The sequence below is a fragment of the Dipodomys spectabilis genome, unplaced genomic scaffold (genome assembly GCF_019054845.1).
Source record: "Dipodomys spectabilis isolate Male_0828 unplaced genomic scaffold, ASM1905484v1 ptg000187l, whole genome shotgun sequence".
In the NCBI taxonomy this organism is placed as follows: Eukaryota; Metazoa; Chordata; class Mammalia; order Rodentia; family Heteromyidae; genus Dipodomys; species Dipodomys spectabilis.
The window spans coordinates 4,368,685-4,387,978 of NW_024870864.1; the positions used below are offsets into that span (position 1 = coordinate 4,368,685).

Below are 19,294 nucleotides of genomic sequence, written 5' to 3' on the forward strand. Positions count from 1 at the left end.
AAAGAGATCAGTACTAATTAATCTGTTAATTGTACTAGATCTATAAGAAAATAATTATAATTTATAAGCGACAAGTATAATGTATACTGTAATATACGAGACAAGCACAACATATATGATTATATTAACCCAGTGATCATTTATTTGTAGTTAGGTCTGTAAAACTCAGAAAGAATCGCTCCTTGGTTCTACAAATTATCAAGTGACGCCTTGCTTTAGGCACATCACTACCCCACATAACTTCATTGCATGCTTTAGAAAAGTTTACATGCCACAGTAAAAAGTGAATGTACCCAGGTGCTGGTGGCTGACGCCTGTAATCCTAGCTACTCAGGAGGCTGAGATCTGAGGATCGTGGTTCAAAGCCAGTCCAGGCAGGAAAAGCCGTGAAACTCTCATCTCCAATTAACCACCAGAAAACTGGAAGTGACTCTGTGGCTCAAGTGGTAGAGCACTTGCTTTGAGCTGAAGAACAGAGGGACAGCACCCAGGCCCAGAGTTCAATCCCCATGACCGACCCCCCAAAAAAGTGAATGTAGGGTTAGGAATTACTGAAGTGATGGGACAATGAACAAATGATATTATCTTGTTGAAATATTATCATATTTCAATCTATGTTTTAAGGAAACAGATTTAACTTCTTCTTGCTGGGCTGGGAAGGTGGCTCAGTGGTAGAGCGCTTGCCTTGCATGCATGAAGCCCTCCTAGCTCCTCAGGAGGCTGAGATCTGAGAATCACGGTTCAAAGCCAGCTCAGGCAGGAAAAGTCCGTGAGACTCTTATCTGCAATAAACCACTAAAAAACCAGAAGTGGCACTTTGGTCAAGCAGTAGAGCGCTGGCCTTAGGTGTAAGGACAGTGCCCAAGCCCAGAGTTTAAGCCTCACGACCCACACACACACACACACAAAGAATATACTGGGGGGCTGGGTGCCAGTGGCTCATTCATGTAATCCTAGCTATTCGGGAGGCTGAGATATGAGAATCACAGTTCAAAATCAGCCCAGCCAGGAAAGTACTTGATACTCTTATCTCCAATTAAACACCAAAAGAGTTGCAGGTGGAGCTGTGGCTCAAGTGATTGAATGATAGTCTTGAGCAAAAAAGCCCAGAGATAAAGACTAAGCCCTAAGTTCAAATCCCAGGACCAGCATACACACACACACACACACACACGCACGCACGCACGCACGCACACACACACACACACAAATCCCAGGACCAGCATACACACACACACACACACACACACACACACACACACACAAATCCCAGGACCAGCATACACACACACACACACACACACACACACACACACACACACACACACACACACACACACACACACACACACACACACACACACACACACACACACACACACACACACCCCGATAATATACTGGAGGAAAGTTAGCTCAAGTTTATTATCTTATTAGTATTAATAGGTGTTATTTCAAAGGACACTGTGAGAATTCTGTGGGGAATCATAAAATCTTGAAATAATTTGCTTTGGAATTCAATCTCCTTCTATTAAAAATATTAAATATTCTTAAATTTAATTGGGAAATTACAGAAAATGTAAACATAATTAGTCTAACTTGCTGTTTTATAATAACATATTAAAGGGCAATGAATTAATTAATACATCTAGGAGGGTGAATAATTGGTCTAATTATCTTGAGGTTTTGTTTTTTTTTTACTGTATGAAGCAAATTATGAAGTGAAGCTGAGAAAAAAATCTGAAAAGTCACACTATATGTATCTATGTACATACCACATTGAAACTTCTTTGTTCCTTAACATACATTAACAAAACCTTTTTGGCCACCCAGTATGTTTAAGAAGTTCTCCTGCTTATAAACATGGAGGTCTAAAGACTAGTTTTGCAATCTGCCTTTTAACTAGAGCTCAGACAGCAAGGCTTCTCCAGTATTTTGCATGATCAGAGTTGGCATGCAGAATTAGTGATGAGAACAGAGTACTATCAGGGCACTCTCTGGGGCAAGGCAGCAGTGAGTGGTTGTGGAAACCAGGCCCTTTGGCAGTACTGGCAGGTACAGTGATGGCTCCTGAATCCAGGGCAATGGGCTAGGTGGTGCTATGTTCCATATCTGGCCCATGTTGCCCGGAAGTATTGTGCTCACTGAGCCGGTTTTGTGATTCCTGACTGTATGACCCAATCTCCTGAATCTGATTTTCTCAGAATCCTGAAGTCACTAACAAAACTCTCATTAAATAAATTTCTTTTTAAATAAGCACAAAAAATCTGAAAAGTTGCATTCATTTGCATGTGTGTATGTGTGCTGATACAAGGGAGCCTTGGACACTGTTCCTTAGCTTTTTTCACTCAAGGCTGGTACTCTACCACTTGAGCTGAAGTTTCACTTCCATCTTTTTGCAGATTAACTGGGAGATAAGAGTCTCATAGATTCAAAATGTGATCCTCAGATATCAGCCTTCTGAGTAGCTAGGATTACAGGTGTGAGCCACTGGTACTTAGCTGAAAAGTTAAATCTTGATAGTTTATGACTCTGCTCTGAATAACAGCTTGTTTAATCTGATAACCTATGGTTGGCTATGGTTACTTTTAAGAGAATACTATAGATGAATTTTGAAGGTTCTTTTTCCAATCAGTAGCTCTCACCTTATTTCATGGCAAGTAAATAAAGTTTATAAAGTAAGTTGTAAAGTATTTCTGGTTATGCAAGAAATGCGGCTTTGAGCACAGCACTGGGAGCTGAGGAAACTATATAAAAGGCCATAGTAAGGACTCATGAAAAATCTGTTAGAAGAAACAAGCTTTTTCCAACAGATTTGCTGGCAGAATGCAGGTGCCATGAAAACTACAAGTCGAGGCCAAAATGGGAAAGGAAAAGGTCTATATCAACATCATCATCATTGAACATATCAATTTCAGCAAGTCCACCACTACTGGACATCTAATCTACAAATGTGGTGGCATACAGAAGTTCAAGAAGGAGGCTGCTGAGATAAGAAACAGCTCCTTCAAGTATCCCTGGGTCTTCGATAAATGGAAGGCTGAGCATGAGTGTGATATCGCCATTTGCATCTCTCTGTAGAAATTTGAGACCAGCAAGTATGTGCCCACCATTGATGCCCCAGGCACAGACACCTTATCAAGAACATGATGACAGGCATATCCCAGGCTGACTATGCTGTTCTGATTGTTGCTGCTGGTGTTGGTGAATGTGAAGTTCATATCTCCAAGAATGGGCAAACTGGTGAGCATGGCCTTCTGTTTTACAGAAGTATGAAACAGCTCATGGTCAATATTAACAAAATGGATTCCACTGAACTACTATACAGCCAGAGGAGATACAAGGCAATCACTAAGGAAATCAGCACCTACAGTAAGAAAATTGGCTACAACCCTGACACAGTAGCATTTATGCAAATTTTTGGTTGCAATGGTGACAATATGTGGGAGCCAAGTTCCACTATGTCTTGGTTCAAGCGATGGGAAATCACCCATAAGGATGGCAGTGCCAGTGGAACCACCTTGCTAGAGGCTTTGGTTTGCATCCTGCCACCAACTCGTCCCACTGACAAGCCTTTGTACCTACCCCTTCAGGATGCTTACAAAATTGGTGGTATTGGAACCACCCGTGTGGGCCAAGGGAAGACTGGTGTTCCCAAACCTGGCTTGGTGGTCACCTTTGCTCCTGCCAATGTCACAACGAAGTGAATTGTGTGGAAATGCATCATGAAGCTTTGAGTGAAGCTCTTCCTGGAGACAATGTGGGATTCAATGTCAAGGACATGTTTGCTGTAGCAATGTTGCTGGTGACAGCAAGAATGATCCAACCATACAAGCAGCTGGCTTCACTACTCAGGTGATCATATTGAACCATCCAGGCCAAATCAATGCTGGCTATGCCCCTCTGCTGGCATTGCTTGAAAGATTGCTGAGCTGAAAGATAAGATTGACTGCTATTCTGGTAAGAAGCTGGAAGATGATCCTAAATTCCTGAAGTCTGGTGATGCTCTCATCATTGGTATAGTTCCAGACAAACCTATGTGTGTGAAGAGCCTCTCTGACTATCCTACTCTGGGTCATTTTGTTGTTCATGAGGTAAAACAGGGTGTCATCAAAGCTGTGGACAAGAAGCCTACAGAAGCTGGAAAAGTCACCAAGTTTTCCCAGAAAGCTCAGAAGGCTAAATAAATATTATTCCTAATACCTGCCACTTCAATCTTAACCAGTGGTAGAACAGTCTCAGAACTGTTGGTCTCAATTAGCCATTTAAGTTTAATAGTATAAGACTGGTACAGTATGACACTTTGTAAAGCCCTCTGAAGGAAAGGAAAATACTTTGGGGATCCTTTTTTTTTTTTTTTTTTGGTGTGGCAGTTTTAAGTTAATAGTTTTTCTTTTTAAATCAGTACTTTTTAATGGAAACAACATGACCAAAATTGTGCTATGGAATTTTGAGGCCCATTAAAACAAAGTTTAATGAGAAAAAAAGAAGACAAAACAAAAGAAAATGGCAGACTTATATAACTTTTTGTTTGTGCTGGCCTGGGTGCTATCTCTGGGCTTTTTTTTTTTTTTACTTAAGGCTTAGTAGTGTTTTATCACTTGAGCCACAGCTCCACATCTGGCTTTTTGGTGGTTAATTGGAGATAGAAGTCTCATGGCCTTTCCTGCCTGGACTGGCTTTGAATTGTGATTCTCAGATCTCAGCCTTCTGAGTAGTTATATATAATTAAAGGTGGGAGCCATCAGTGCCTTGGCCAAAAAAAAAATTTTAAATACCTGGACTTGTAATTTCAAATAATTCATAAAGTAGTAACTGCTAGGAATCATAACTGAGTAAATCCAGTGACTTCCATTTTTTTCTTGTTTCTTCGTTTATTTTCTCAGGATAATTACTTGCAATCACTGTGGCCAATACTCCTGAGTTTCAACTGGAAATTATCTTTATATCATTAACATTTTTAGTTGATTCCAAGTTTTATTTGGCTGATATTCTAATCAAAACATATTTAATTAGCTTAGTATGTTTGTTCTTCCTAAATTGTACCAACAGTTTGAATAATATTATCACTAGTAATATTCTAAAGACCAAAAAGATAACATCTGTTCCCTTTAAAGCAATAGCTTACAAAGTTATAGATCCTCATGCAAATGGATTGCTTCTACTTCCAACAAAAAGTTGGATGATAACTTAGATTAACCAAAGGGGGTGGAGAGAGACTCATGATGGTGCACAGAACTTCAATAAATGTTTTTACACAACAAATTCGGTATTTAAATTACACAGAGGGCTAGCAATTCCCTTCACAACACCCTTACTTTAGCTAAACATATTTGTACTAAACATATTTGAAAACTGAAAACTGTTAGATTTTTTAGTCATCCAAGAAAATATATGTTTGGTATAGCTTTGGTAATGTAAAATTCTAGGCAGTCTCAACTATATCAATAAGCTATTACACATTTATGTCAGAGTGATTAGAATATAATTTAAAACAATGAATGTTCTTGAATATTAGCACAGCAAAAAAATCTGACATTTTAACATAAAACACAATTGAAGTTTTTTGCTACCTCTGTATAATGTTGGCCTCTTTATGCTACCATACAATTTTTCCATTAAATATTTTATACTTACTGGTATAAGAGTCATAGACTTTTAATCAACTGGGGAAATATTTTCTTACCTATTTTCTTCCTGATCCTCATACATCCGTCTCCTAGCATCCTGCCTCTTCACATAAGTGTATATCAGAAGTGGTACTCAACTCTTTGGTGGTTCTAGGTGACAGACTAAAATCAGTGTTGTGATGATGTAGTACTAAGGTTACTGGGCAACCAAGTAATGGTTAATTTTGTAAATTTAAGTGTATTACTTAATATTAGAACAATTAGGTTTGCATATTATTCTTCACAATCATTATAGACATCTTATTTTAAGTTATTCATTTTTAACAACCTATAATTAAACTATATGAGTAAACCTGAAGTTTAAAAAAATAGCATTAATTTACAGTTAAATATCAGAATACTAATGATTAAACAAGATCTGTATCTGGGCACTATTCTATATCACTATCATCATGTTGAACAATGACTATATAAAATGAGAAACTGTCTATATTATATAATACTATTAATGACAGGACTTCTGTTTTTATTAAAATGACAGGAATACAAATAGTAAATCAGCAAAATACAATGGCATTCAGGCTCTAATAGAAACATTAAATCAACCAAAGCCTATGGGAAGAAAAGAGATTATGTAGATTTTAAGGAAAGGAAAAGAAAAGAACATCAATCAACTTTCTGTATTACAGACAGCTGCTATAGGCAAATAATAAAATAAAATGGCAATTAAGTTGATTGCAGTACTTTAATATTTTAAAGAAAACTTCTTAAAAATACAAATTTTTAAAGATCTTACATTCTTGACAGATATATCATCACCTACCTTTCTAAAAATAGAAGTAAACACAATTGTAGAAAATGCATGTTAATTAGTTTTAGAATGGTACAATAGTACAGATATAAAACCCTGACACACTCCTCTTTCTGCTGCTTTGAAGTCAGACTGTGGCATGGAATTTATGTCAGGTTGGTTCCAAAATGCAATATTGGGTCCCAGGCCAGTGTTGTCAAACTGCCTATTTTGGCACAATTTCTCAGGCCATGAAAACATAAATCACAAAGAAAAAATTTAACCAACCAGTAATTTGAGATACCAAGAAAGTAAAGGAAATCAGTTTTGTAAAAACACTTTTCCCTCTTTTTTTTTAAGCTTCTTTATTTACTCCGGATAGTTAACAAAACAGTGTTCAATAGTGAAGTAAGCAGATTTTACACTCACTATTACTGTATGGATAGAAGAGCCATATGCATTTTTGTTTGTATATGTCATCTCAGATCACTGCAATATGGCACATGAGAACAGATTCAGAAGCACAAAATTAATAAAATTTAACACCGTCAAGCATTCAAAAGATAAATGCAATCATATAGCAAAAAAAAAAATCCGTCTGTAACTTTGACCTTTCCAAGGATGTGAAGAATCTTACTACATGTCAGAAGTCTCTATAGCAAAGATTCCTATAAGAGAAAAAAAATAATGCTGTTTAACCTATTTAACCCATCATGTGTTAAAATGCATTCTAGAATTACTTTGGCAAAACTTAAGATTGGGGGTTTGTTTTTTGTTTTTTTTTGGCTAGCCATCATGCCATATACCTGTAATCTCCACATTTGGGAGACAGAGGCAGGAGGACTGTGTGTTCAAGGAATCATATGGTGATTTTAAAAACAGCCCGAACTACATAGTGAGACCATGAATTTTTTTTTTCTCTCCCAGCTCCATGGAATGCTTTTTTCTTTTTTTGTGCTGGTCATGGGGCTTGAACTCAGGGCCTGAGCACTGTCCCTGAGCTTTTTTGTCCAAGGCTAGTGTTATGCCACTTAAACCACAGCATCACTTCTGTCTTTTTTATGTTAATTGTAGATAGGCATATCATAGACTTTCCTGCCTAGGCTGCCACTAGCACCTGATCATGGAATATTATTTAACAATAAAAAAGAATAGACTTGTTGATATGTATAAAAAAAAACTTGGATGGGTGTAATGAGTATTATGTTGAATAAAAAAATCTCAAAAGGCTCCAGTCTGAAATGGAATTACCATTTCATTTATATAACATCCTTAAAATGATATAATTCTAGCAGTAGAAAAGACATTGGATGATAGGTGATAGGGGAAGGGAAAAAGACCACAATTATAACTAGTTATAAGTGAGTCTTTTAGTTCTGATGTAACAATTCAGTATCTTTGCTACTGCTAAAATACCACACACACACACACACACATACACACACACACAAATACGCACATGTGAAAAAAGAACATCAGGGACTTCTACACACTATCAGTCACATTATAAGAATACCAATTACCAATTTATTGGTTTGTAAGATTTACTATTTAGAAGTTGAGAAAAGGATGTCTGAAACTCTGTAGTTTAGGAACTATCTCCAGGGTTATAATCATTTAAAAAATCATTTGGGCACATCCATACAATGATTTGAAGTACTATTCAGCAATTAAAAGGAACATTCAAGAACTAATCCTGCAACAATCTGGATAAATCTTAACATGTTATGCTTAACAGAAGTCAGGTACCAGAGGCACGCGCACACACACACACACACACACACACACACACACACACACACACGATAGATAGATAGATAGATAGATCACTATCAACTTAGAAAAGAAAAAAATAGTGGTTAAGAAAAGTAAATTAAACTTATTGCCTATTGCAGATGATGGGTAGCTGTCAAAGGGCAGTATCTAAAACTGACAGTAAAAAATTAAGGGCAGTAAGGGCACATTACTAAATGAAAGGAAACAACTAAAAGAAAGTAAAAACCTTTCCAAACATCACAAGTAATTTACTGAAAATCAAAGAAGACTAATCAAATGGACACACAGAAAATATTGCAAGATACTGACAGTAATAATAATATACTACTGCCAAACATAAGTCATATCAATAACGTGAAGGATTTTAACTTGCCTATTAAGAAATATGTTAAAATAGCTTATACAGGAGGATGAGATCTGAAAATCATGGATGTGAAGTCAACCCTGGCAGCAAAGTCCATAAGACACTTATCACCAATTCACCACCACAAAGACAGAATGGAGCTGTGGCTCAAGTGGTAGCTCGCTAGCCTTGAATGGAAAATTTCAGGGAACAGCACCCAGGCCCAGGTTCAAGCTCTGGGACACATATGGACACACACACACACACACACACACACACACACACACACACACACACACACACACACACACACACACACACACACACACACACACACACACACACAGCTTATGTAGGAAAACTCAAATCCATATCTTATAAAAAAGGTATATTTAAAATGCAGGAATTCACAAAGCTAAGTAAAGGTAAATGGAGACAATAAGAAAACAGGAGTGTGAACTCTAACATCATAGTACCAAACAAAAATGTGAATGGATCTGAAAATGATACTTTATGAAAACTCTGGTCCATAATAAAGAATGTCTACCAAACTATCTATCTATGCAATAAACACAAAAGCAGGCTACTTATATAGAATTTTATAGAAACAAAAAGTAAAAATTACTCCTAATAGGAGATTTTAAAACATTACTTTCAGTACAAAAAGGTCAAGTATAAAATAATTAAACACTGATATAAAAGTAAAGTTTTCATAATAAAAGTAAAGTTTTCCAATATATACTGGATACTATACCTTCGTAAGAAAGAATATACATTCTCAAGTGTATGTTAATTATTCATAAAAGGTCATTTAGTAAAACCTAAAGAATATTATATGTTTTATACAACACAAATGCTAAAGATAATAACCACAGTTCAATAATGTCAGAAATTAAAAATGAAACAAAAGAACAAAAACCCTTCTTCCTAGAAATTAAGTGATTTTCTATCATCACTATGGAAAAAGTGAACATGAAAACCAATTTTAAAAATTCAGGAAAATAATAATGATACATATCCAAATCTGTGGAATACATTTTAAATAGTAATAAAAAAACACAACCTCAAAATATCTACATCAATAACACTTACATCAATAAAATCAATAAACTATCAATAAAATAAAATGTGGCAATAAAAAGCTAGTGGAAAACTTGAATTAATTAAAAACACAGGAAACATCTTTCATCACTAATGTTCACTAGACACAATGATCATTGGTATTTATATGGAGAAAGAATATGAACAATTAAGACTATCCTCTCTGAAGGTGGCTTAGTGGTAGAGAGCTTGCCTAGCATGCATGAAGCCCTGGGTTTGATTCCCCAGTACCACACACACAGAAAAAGCTGCTGTGGCTCAAGTGGCAGAATGCTAGTGTTGAGCAAAAGAACCTCAGGGACAGCGCCCAGGCCTTGAGTTCAAGCCCCAAGACTAGAAAAAAAAAAAATCTATCTCCTTGGTACATCACCTTGACAATAAAATTAAATTTCAAAAATATCTGTTATAAAAAACTGCTAAAGAACTGTGGAATCACTTTAGGAGTATAAAAATGTGTGTATCCTTAATTTTTTTAAAAATTGAACTTATTAATGTTTTTTAAAAATGCAGCAATATTGAAGGTAAAATAAAATCAAGCTCGATGACCATAAAAAAAGAAACACACAATAAATAACAAAAAGAAAGTATATTACAATAAAAAGATCAAAACTAGTCATTGAAAATTCCAATATTTTGAAGCAATGAACGGAGTAAACAAACCACACTACCTTATGTAATCAAGAAAAAAGAATGTGGCGGGGGAAAGTACACGATACAAATAAGACATGAAAAGAAGGATATGATCAATGATACAGAAGAAATTTGAAAAGTTCTAAGATGCTATACTTTCAAATAAATTTAAACAGGATGAAATGAGTACATTTTGGCCAATGAAAGTAAAAATAGCTTAAAAAGATAGATTCCATGTCTATGATATTCTTAGCAGGGGATCTCTCTAACCCAATAGCTAAGTGCACAGGACCAGGTATAATGAAGAGTATCGACATGAACTCCAAGGATTGGAAACAGAGGCTCTTATTATGTCCTGTATGCAGTTTTTCTTTTTTTTCTGTTTTAGTTTTCTGTACCTTTTGTCTTGTATAAGTTTATCTGATCCATGGAAAGGAAAGGGAATCACAGAAACAGCGCAGGACAAAGGATGAACTAATGCAACAATGGTACTCACTAGACACTATGTTGGGGGGGGGGGGAGTAGGGAAGGGTAGGCAGAAATAAGAAAATGAGGGAGGGGGTAACTGTGTTTAAAAAAGAAATGCACTCATTACCTTATTTTACTTTACCTTACTCATTACCCCCATTCATCAGCTTTACAATAAAGATATTTTGTAAAAAGATAGATTCCCAGAGAATAAACATAACATTATCTAGGAAATACTCAGACAAAAAAATATAACAAAAGCTATGTGGTTTGACAAGTGAATTCAACCAAATCTTTAATGCTCAGATAGTTCCAACATGGTTTCAAAAGCTGACAAAATATAATTGAAGACATAAAAATAGGGTTGAGGAGGTATCTTTACAGATGACATGTCAGTACACCTAGAAAAACCTAGAAAATAAAAGACAAAACATAATGACATCCAGGAACTGGGGGCTCAAACCTGTAATTCTAGCTACTCAGAGGCTGAGATATGAGGATCACAGTTCGATGCCAACCCAGGCAGAAAAATCCATGTCGGACCCTTATCTCCAATAAACACTCCACTCAAGTGGAGCTGTGGCTCAAGTGGTAGAGCACGATCCTTGAGCACAAAGAAGCTCAGTGACAGCACCCAGGCCCTGAGTTCAAGCTCCAGGGCCAGGAAAAAAAAAAAACTTAACAACAAAATAAAATAATTTAGCAAAGTAGCAGGATAGAAAATGTAATACACAAAAATAAATAATATTTTTCACTTAGCATCATGTTATATGGTCATATGTACAAAACTTTTGGCCTTGTTATTGCAGATAAGGGAAACCATGGGAACTATGTTTCTTTGGGCCTGGCTTACTTCACTTAATACAATTTTTTTCAGGTCTCTCCATTTCCTAACAAATGGAGCAATGTCATTCTGATGGAGACATAGAATTCATATATATATAGAGATATATATATGTATATATATGTATATGTATATGTATATATACATACATATATATCTCACATATATATACATATATATATATCACATTTTCTTGATCCATTCATCTACTGAGGGCAAGATAGGGACACAAGAGGTTTTGTCTTTCTTGCTGTTGTTTCTAACGTATTTATAATGTACTATGTGATTTTTTTGTTTCTTTTGTATGTTCTTCCCCCATGGTACAATCCCTGTTTTCACTGTATTTGATTCCAGTGCCCTGCATCTTGTATATACATTTTTGCAATTTGGGAAAGGGAAGGGAAATAACAAAATGCTGACATAAGGATACAGGTTGACCCATTGTAGCAATAAGCTGTACAAGACACTATGTTGAAAACGAACTTTACAACTTGTGGTAGGGGGGAGTTGGGGAGGTGAGGTGGGAAAAGATGGTAGGGAAAAACAAAGGAGGAGGTAACAATGCTGGATAGGAAATATACTCATTACCTTATTCATGTAACTGTAACCCCTCTGTACAGTATCTTTACAATAAAAATATATACTAAAAACATAAATAGTACTTTTGAAGATATAATGAATGGAATCAACATTTACAATAACGAACAGCTACAATAGAATAACCTTAACAAAGAATGTCCAAAACCAATATAAATAAAAGCACAAGAAATTCCTGAAGAACAGAAAAGAACGAACAAAATGACAACACCTCTTCTTGATTAGGATGTCCCTATATTATCAAGATATCAGTTCTCCTTTATTTAATTTGTAAACTCAATGTGATCCTAAGAAAAATTTCAAATGGTTTTCAAAATCTTACTAGACAAGATGACCCTAAAATCCACATGGAAATATAAACTCAAAAAATACAGGAAGAGGTCTTAGGCAGCACATGCCCATTGCTGTCCTAGGACTGGCATGCAGCTGATTGTAAATATCTAAAACTTCTGTGATTTTATGGTTAAAGCCATTGTCAGCTTGTTAGGTGGAAGTATTTACATAATAGAAACTAACTGCTACAGATGGGGCTTCTCTCCTCCTCTTTTGTAGAACCTGTATACCAGTATACTATTGGGCAATATTTCTATAAAAGTAAACCTTTGAAGTTTAAAATAGTGTAGGAACATGCACATGAATAGGCAGCACAGAAAGTTCAGAAAGAGACTTGAATCACTGGGACAGAGGTTTGTAAATAAATTATTTTGGGACCACTGGATAATCCTTTGGAAAAAAAAAAAACAGATCTCCAATCCATACACAAACTATTAGTGAATATGACATCTAAACATGACAAGTAAAACTATACTCATATTCCTAGCTATTAGGGAAACAAATAGATTTAAAGTCAGCCTGGGCAAAAAGTTTATGGAACTCCATCTCAACCAATAAAAAGGTAGGTGTGATGGTATGTGCCTGTTATTCTAACTACAGTGAGAAACATAAAGTATGAGGATTGCTGTCCATGCTGGCCAGGAAGGCCATAAAGGCCTTCCTTGTTTGGGAGCATTGTACAAGCAGTTTAAGCTCTATCTAACAAGGGCAAGGGTAGGAGCTCACACCTCAGTTCCACTAAAAATAAATAAATAAAACTATGTGAAAACTGGTGAATATTATCTGGGTATACAGATTTTCTAACTATGAATATACATCCATATTATTCAGGAAAAGTGTTTTAAAATTTGACTTCATAAAAATAAAAACATTTATATAGAAAAAATAATCACAAGTACAATTAAAATAACAAATGACAAACTTGTAGTATGTATCACTGATAAGGGGATAATCTCCAACATTTATTTTTTAATTTATCAAAAAGATAAAAAATCCATTAGTAAAAGAAATGGGTAATGCAGAAAAATATTTTTAAATAAGCCATTAAGCCTATTAAAAGATACTTGAATCATAGCAACAGAAACTCAAAACTACATTGAAATACCATTTCTCATCCATCATGTTGTCAAAAATTCAAAGTCTAACAGTATAGTACTCTGCTGGTAAGGCTAACAAGAAACAGACACTCATACACTGAAAGGAGTGTAATAAAGGTACCACATGTATGGGGGAGATTTAACACTACTTAAGTATACATATAAATACATATGTATTTGACCAAGAAATCCCATATCTAGGAATTTCTTCTGAAGATACTTCTCTAGTTATATGAAAACATATATGCAAATTATCCATGACAGCCTTGTTTCTTAGTAGAAATTGTTGTAAATTATATGTATGTTCATCTATAAAAGGTTGGTTGCAAAACTATGGTACATTCAAAAAATAGAGTATTAAGTAGCCCTAAAAAAGGAATAAAGAAAAACTCCATGAATCAATATGAAAGAAGATGTTAAGGGAACACTGTTACATGTTGAGTGTTTTACACCTGTAAACCTGCTAGTTATTCAGAACGTTGTAATGGGATTGTGGTTTGAGGTCACTTGGAGCAAAATGTTTGTAAGACTTCTCAAACAAAAGTTGGTGAAGTAGAGGATGCCTATCATCTCAACTATGATGGGAAACATAAAATATGAGGATAGAGATCAAAGCACATACTCTAGCAAAAAGCAAAATCCTATCTTAACCAATTCAAAAAATGGGCTGGTACTGTGTTGTATCAGTACAACACCTGCCTAGCAAATAAGAGGCCCTGATTGCAAGCCCCAGTGAAACAAAAAAAGAACCATACATAGCATCCAATTTCCATGAAAAGGGAAAAATAAGAACTATATATACTTTACTATAAAAATGATTACAAAGGAATGGCCTAGAGGAGAATGGAGGGCATACAAGCAAAGATGACATTTTTGTAAGTACTAATTTTTAACAAAATTTGACTTTTAAAAGCATGATAGTCTATATATTCAAAAATGAACTTAAGGTATAAATTAAAAAGAGAAAAAGATGTGCCAGTGGCTCACAACCTGTAATCCTAGCAACTCAAAAAAAAAAAAAAAAAAAAAGCTGAGATCTGAAGACTGAAGAGTCTATGAGACTCTTATCTCCAATTGCCCAGCACAAAAAGCCAAAAGTGGTGCTGTAACTCAAGTGGTAAAGTGCTAGCCTTAAGCGAGAAAGCTCAGAAACAGCACCGTGGCCCTGAGTTTAAGCCCCATGATAGGCACAAAAGAAAAAGAAAAAAATGCAAAATGAAACAACTTAGTCTAATGTTATTTTGAATGCATATAACCATAACCACAATAGAAGGGAAAAATATTTTAGTAATATTTGAACTCAGTATTTGACTCTCTCTGTTTCTCTCTCTCTACATATATGCATATTACATACATACAGTTCTTTGTCAAGATAGTATATGGGAGTAGGAATAAAGGATTGCAGACTGATCGTGAACTTCAAAGTCAAGTTAGTCTGTTTACTGTAGTGACACTGATACCTTCTTGAGCTAAGTAAATGAGTAAATTACATTGATGAGAAAACATCAATGTAGTGAATGTGTTGGTGTTGAACTAGGGTTCTCACCATAGAAGAAAGAAGTTAAGACTTTTGAGGGTGCTTTGAAATCAGAGGTATTGATTGTGCATGTGTGTGTCTGCATGTAGAGGGAAGGGGATCTGCAGGAGAGTGAGTGCAGGAGATAGCACCTGTATATATGATCAAAACAATGGGAAACAATTTAACAATAAGTCTAAGTAAATGACATTTATTTTTGTAACTTCATGCAAATTTTAAATTATTTTTAAGTAAAAGGATTTTTTTACAAAATTCATACAGACATGTGACATTGAAATAATTTAATTATTGAAATCTTTATTTTTATATCCACACATCCCGGCAATCATGTTTAAACATGTTTCCTTACTTGCTCCAATAATCACTGGGTATATTACTACATATTCTCAAGAGAACAGATCCTTGAGCGGACTTACTCTTCTAGTGATCGGTCTAGTCCTCGGTCAGGAGATCGATGGTGAGCACGTTCTGGTGAATGACATTTTGAATTTGGCTTCATTGAACTCATATGATAAGCATTACTTGAGTAATTTTGGCGGCGAAGTTCTTGGACAGCTCTTTCCCTAAAGCAAAATGGTGATGTTTTAAAATTTCATATTCACTCATATTAATAAAACTGTCACATCATTGCAGCTCAGTACATACTTTAAAAATCCATCATGAGATAACCAAACCTATTGTAGAGCTGGATGTGGTAGTGTGCACTTGCAATATATATTAGCACTTGGGAGACCACTTTAGGAGGATTACAAATTTGAGGCCTGCCTTGGCTACAAAGTGAGACGTGTCTCAAAAGATAAACAAAAAAGCCCAAATAGAACCTATTTTTACTTTGGCTTTCTAGGCTAAATATTACATAGAGATAAACTTACCTTTCAAAGCGTTCTGTCCCTAACTGTCTTTTAGTAATGTCTAAATCCGCTTCCAATTGTGTTACAACATTTCTGAACTGGGCCACATCTCTACTCTGGATGGCCCTGTGTAAATGAAGATAATAATGGTAGTTAATTAAACTCAAAATATGGCTGCAACTCCTAGAATATATTAAACTATGTTGACAATGGTTTCTCAGCTGTATCCAAGTCACACTGTGATTTTTATAGACAGGTTTATTTTACATGTATTAAATATGTAAACTAGTTTAAAAAACTTAAGTAAAACTACTCTTATTCAATTAAACATTTTGTTTTAATTTCTCTATGTATAGTGAAGTATTGTATTATCTAGCTATATTATCTACTTAGTGCAAATAATTTTTTAGAAGTACCTTGAAGTATCACATATATGTTCATCATTACTATGATCAAATTAATACTGGAATTCGCTAGCACTATGATTGATATGGTCTGTTTTATTAATTCAATTGAGTGCTTTCTACTTAAGATGGACTTTAATATACAGCATTACAAACATAAAAACTCTGCATTTTAACAGGATTTTCCTTATGCCTAAGCAATGCTTCAAAAGCCCTGTGATAGTCACATCATGACGATAGTGACAGATGAATGCTCCTTGCACAGAACATTCTATCCTCTTTGCTTGCTTTTAGGATGTCAGTACAGACTGCTGAAATATAAATGTGAAAGATTAAGAAAAATTTATCATGCTTGCTAGTTTTAAGTAATGGTACTTACCAGCCAGTCTAAATACAGAGTGTACCCCTTGAGGTGGGAAATTTCCTCCTACCAGCTTGAGAAATGAGGCTCACATAACTGGTCGAAGGTATCAAAATAGCTCTGCTACAGTAACTGAAAAAAATGACTCAGTCATATCTGCCAGCACCAGTGATCAACTTTTGATGGAAACAGGCTCTGGTTTTGTGGTCCTTGCTAACCTAGGGCTTCTAGGAGCTGTTGAATGCTGAGACTGTGTTCTCTATTTCCTAGGTCCTAGGTCCTAGGGTAGTGGCTTACTGAAAGCATGCCATAGATAGGGCAGATAAGAACACACGTTAAGGATTCCCATTAGTTTTTGTTAGAGGCGATCAAGTTTAATAAAAGAAATTTTTATTGACTATACAGGCAGACATTTTACCCCAAATCTCCAGTCAAGGTCTTCTCCAAATAAAGTGCTAAGGGATAGTGTTGCTACAGATTATTGAAAAAGCCAGAATCAATGTTCTAGGAAATGTTTAGTATTTCTTCAGAATGTTCAGCGCTCTTTCAAGTATCAAGTATATATTTATAGGTACATAAGGAAATATTATGTGGCAAATGGAAAGGCTAAGATAGCAATAGTAGATGGTTCATAAATATACAAATTCTTCTTGTTTCCCAGTGCCTAATTCTTTCTACTCTGCTTATATTTCTTAAAAGCAGTTATTTTAGATTGGACATCCTATCATACACTAAATCCTAGAGGAAATAATCAGCAGCATTATTAAACTTAAATATCTTAAAAAGGAAAAAATAATAGATAATAATACTATATCTTAGTCAAATCACAATACTTCTGTACTTCAGTTTAATTAATGGCAAATTATGGGGACTAAAATCTCTAGATTCAAGCTTTAGAATTCAAATAATTTACTCTAATAATAATAATTCTATTCTAATAATCCATAAAGTATCAAAAACTTAAGTATTACTTTGTTATTATATTGCTAGCCAACTCACATTTTATTTTCTGCCAAGCAAAGGTGCTCTTTAAGAAGCTGAATTTCAGATTCTTTTTCTTGAAGTGCTATCTGAGACTGATATTCTTTGTCTCGATTGGCCACCAGCAAAGCTTCTAGATTCTGCATGGAGATTCTCTCATTTGTCATTTGACTCCTGAGGAGTTCTATTTCAGAACGAGCAGAATCTAACTCATTCTCCATCTATATAACAATAGAAAGACATCTATACTTATTTCCATTCATTCACTTAACTGACATATATTATCAAGGACTTATAAATTTTTGTCATATGTTATAAACAGACAATCACTTTTAATATCTGAATTTGAAATTATGTTCTCTCCTTAGCAAATACATACACTACATTTATTATCCAATGCAACTTTCACATCCTCTGATCATCAGAAAAGTTATTAATTCATCAACTTCACATGCAATCAATTTCGATTTCCAGTTTTGATGTTTCTTTGTGCATTTCTGTACAACTGATATAATATCTGTGGTTCTCACTTTCAGTAAAGGGGCTATAAGCCTGTACTGTATAGATATAGAATATGCAGAACAGATTTATATTCCCTCTCTTGCTTAGACCTGCAGAGAACTTTTCTTTTTGAAGATTATCATGAGCCAAAACTATGTACTGAAAGCCAAATATTTCTCTTAAAGAGGAATATTGATATTCAGAAAACACTATAAAAAATTGTTCCTTATCCCATAATATAATAAATCATATACTAAAAATGAAATGTATGATGTATCCAATAGAGCACAAACTAGGCCACACTAAAGCTACCAGCACAACCATGTTTAATGCAGCATTATTTACCATAGCCAAAATATAGAATCAGCATAGATGCCCTTGAAAATGTAATATACATACACAATAGAATTCTACTTGTACCATTCATAAGGAAATGGAAAAACTTGGGGAAAAGTTTATTAAGCTCAGTGAGCCAGACCCAAAGAAACACAGGTTGCATGGTTTCCATTATCTGTGGGAGCTAGAATGTGCCTATAAATCTGTAAGTACACACACTAGGTGGTATGCAAGTGGTTACAAATGAATTAACTGAAGTATAATAAACTCTATGGAGAGTTCAAATAATATAATTCTTTTTAAGGAAAGCTAAGTCAAAAACCAACAAAATGCCATGAAAATGAGTACTTGTGCAAGAGGGGAGGGTGGGGCCAAGGTAAGAGGGGTAGAAGAATGAAGAGGAGAAAAGGGGAGAATGCAGGCAAGAATTCATTGTATATACCACAGAATTGAGAAAAATAAGGGGTGGGTCAAAGGGGGTGAAGATGGTAAAGGAATGACCAATCGAGATGCAGTGTATATATGAACTGCTTTGCTAAATGGCAAAAAAATTCAATGTATAACCTAAAATTATGGCAACTCCTTTGTACAAATACTTAAAGATAATAAAAATATTCAAAAAAGATAATCTCAACATTCCAGTGATATTAATAAAAATAAGATTACTAGGAGGGAATGCCAAGTACAGCTATAAAAAGATAGGGGAAAAACAT

General features: G+C 35.0%; 1 protein-coding gene and 1 pseudogene across 10 annotated transcripts in view; one reads left to right on the forward strand and one right to left on the reverse strand.

Moving 5' to 3' along the window:
* The first annotated feature begins 2,822 nt into the window (after positions 1-2,822).
* LOC122121322 lies at positions 2,823-4,197 on the forward strand (annotated as a pseudogene).
* A 2,150-nt stretch (positions 4,198-6,347) lies between these two features.
* The window catches only part of Tsga10 (testis specific 10), a 107,526-nt gene continuing 94,579 nt past the window's right edge, over positions 6,348-19,294 (reverse strand). For 6 of the 10 annotated variants that reach the window (XM_042695445.1, XM_042695449.1, XM_042695443.1 and 3 more), the window contains 4 exons: positions 17,763-17,965; positions 16,020-16,124; positions 15,564-15,710; positions 6,348-7,088 (listed from right to left, as the gene is read on the reverse strand). In XM_042695445.1, the coding sequence (XP_042551379.1) occupies positions 7,064-7,088; positions 15,564-15,710; positions 16,020-16,124; positions 17,763-17,965 (480 nt within the window). In that variant the 3' untranslated portion in view covers positions 6,348-7,063. Of the gene's footprint in view, positions 7,089-11,064; positions 11,151-15,321; positions 15,711-16,019; positions 16,125-17,762; positions 17,966-19,294 lie in introns of those variants that run through there. The other 4 variants (XM_042695447.1, XM_042695448.1, XM_042695441.1 and 1 more) reach the window with 3 other exon arrangements.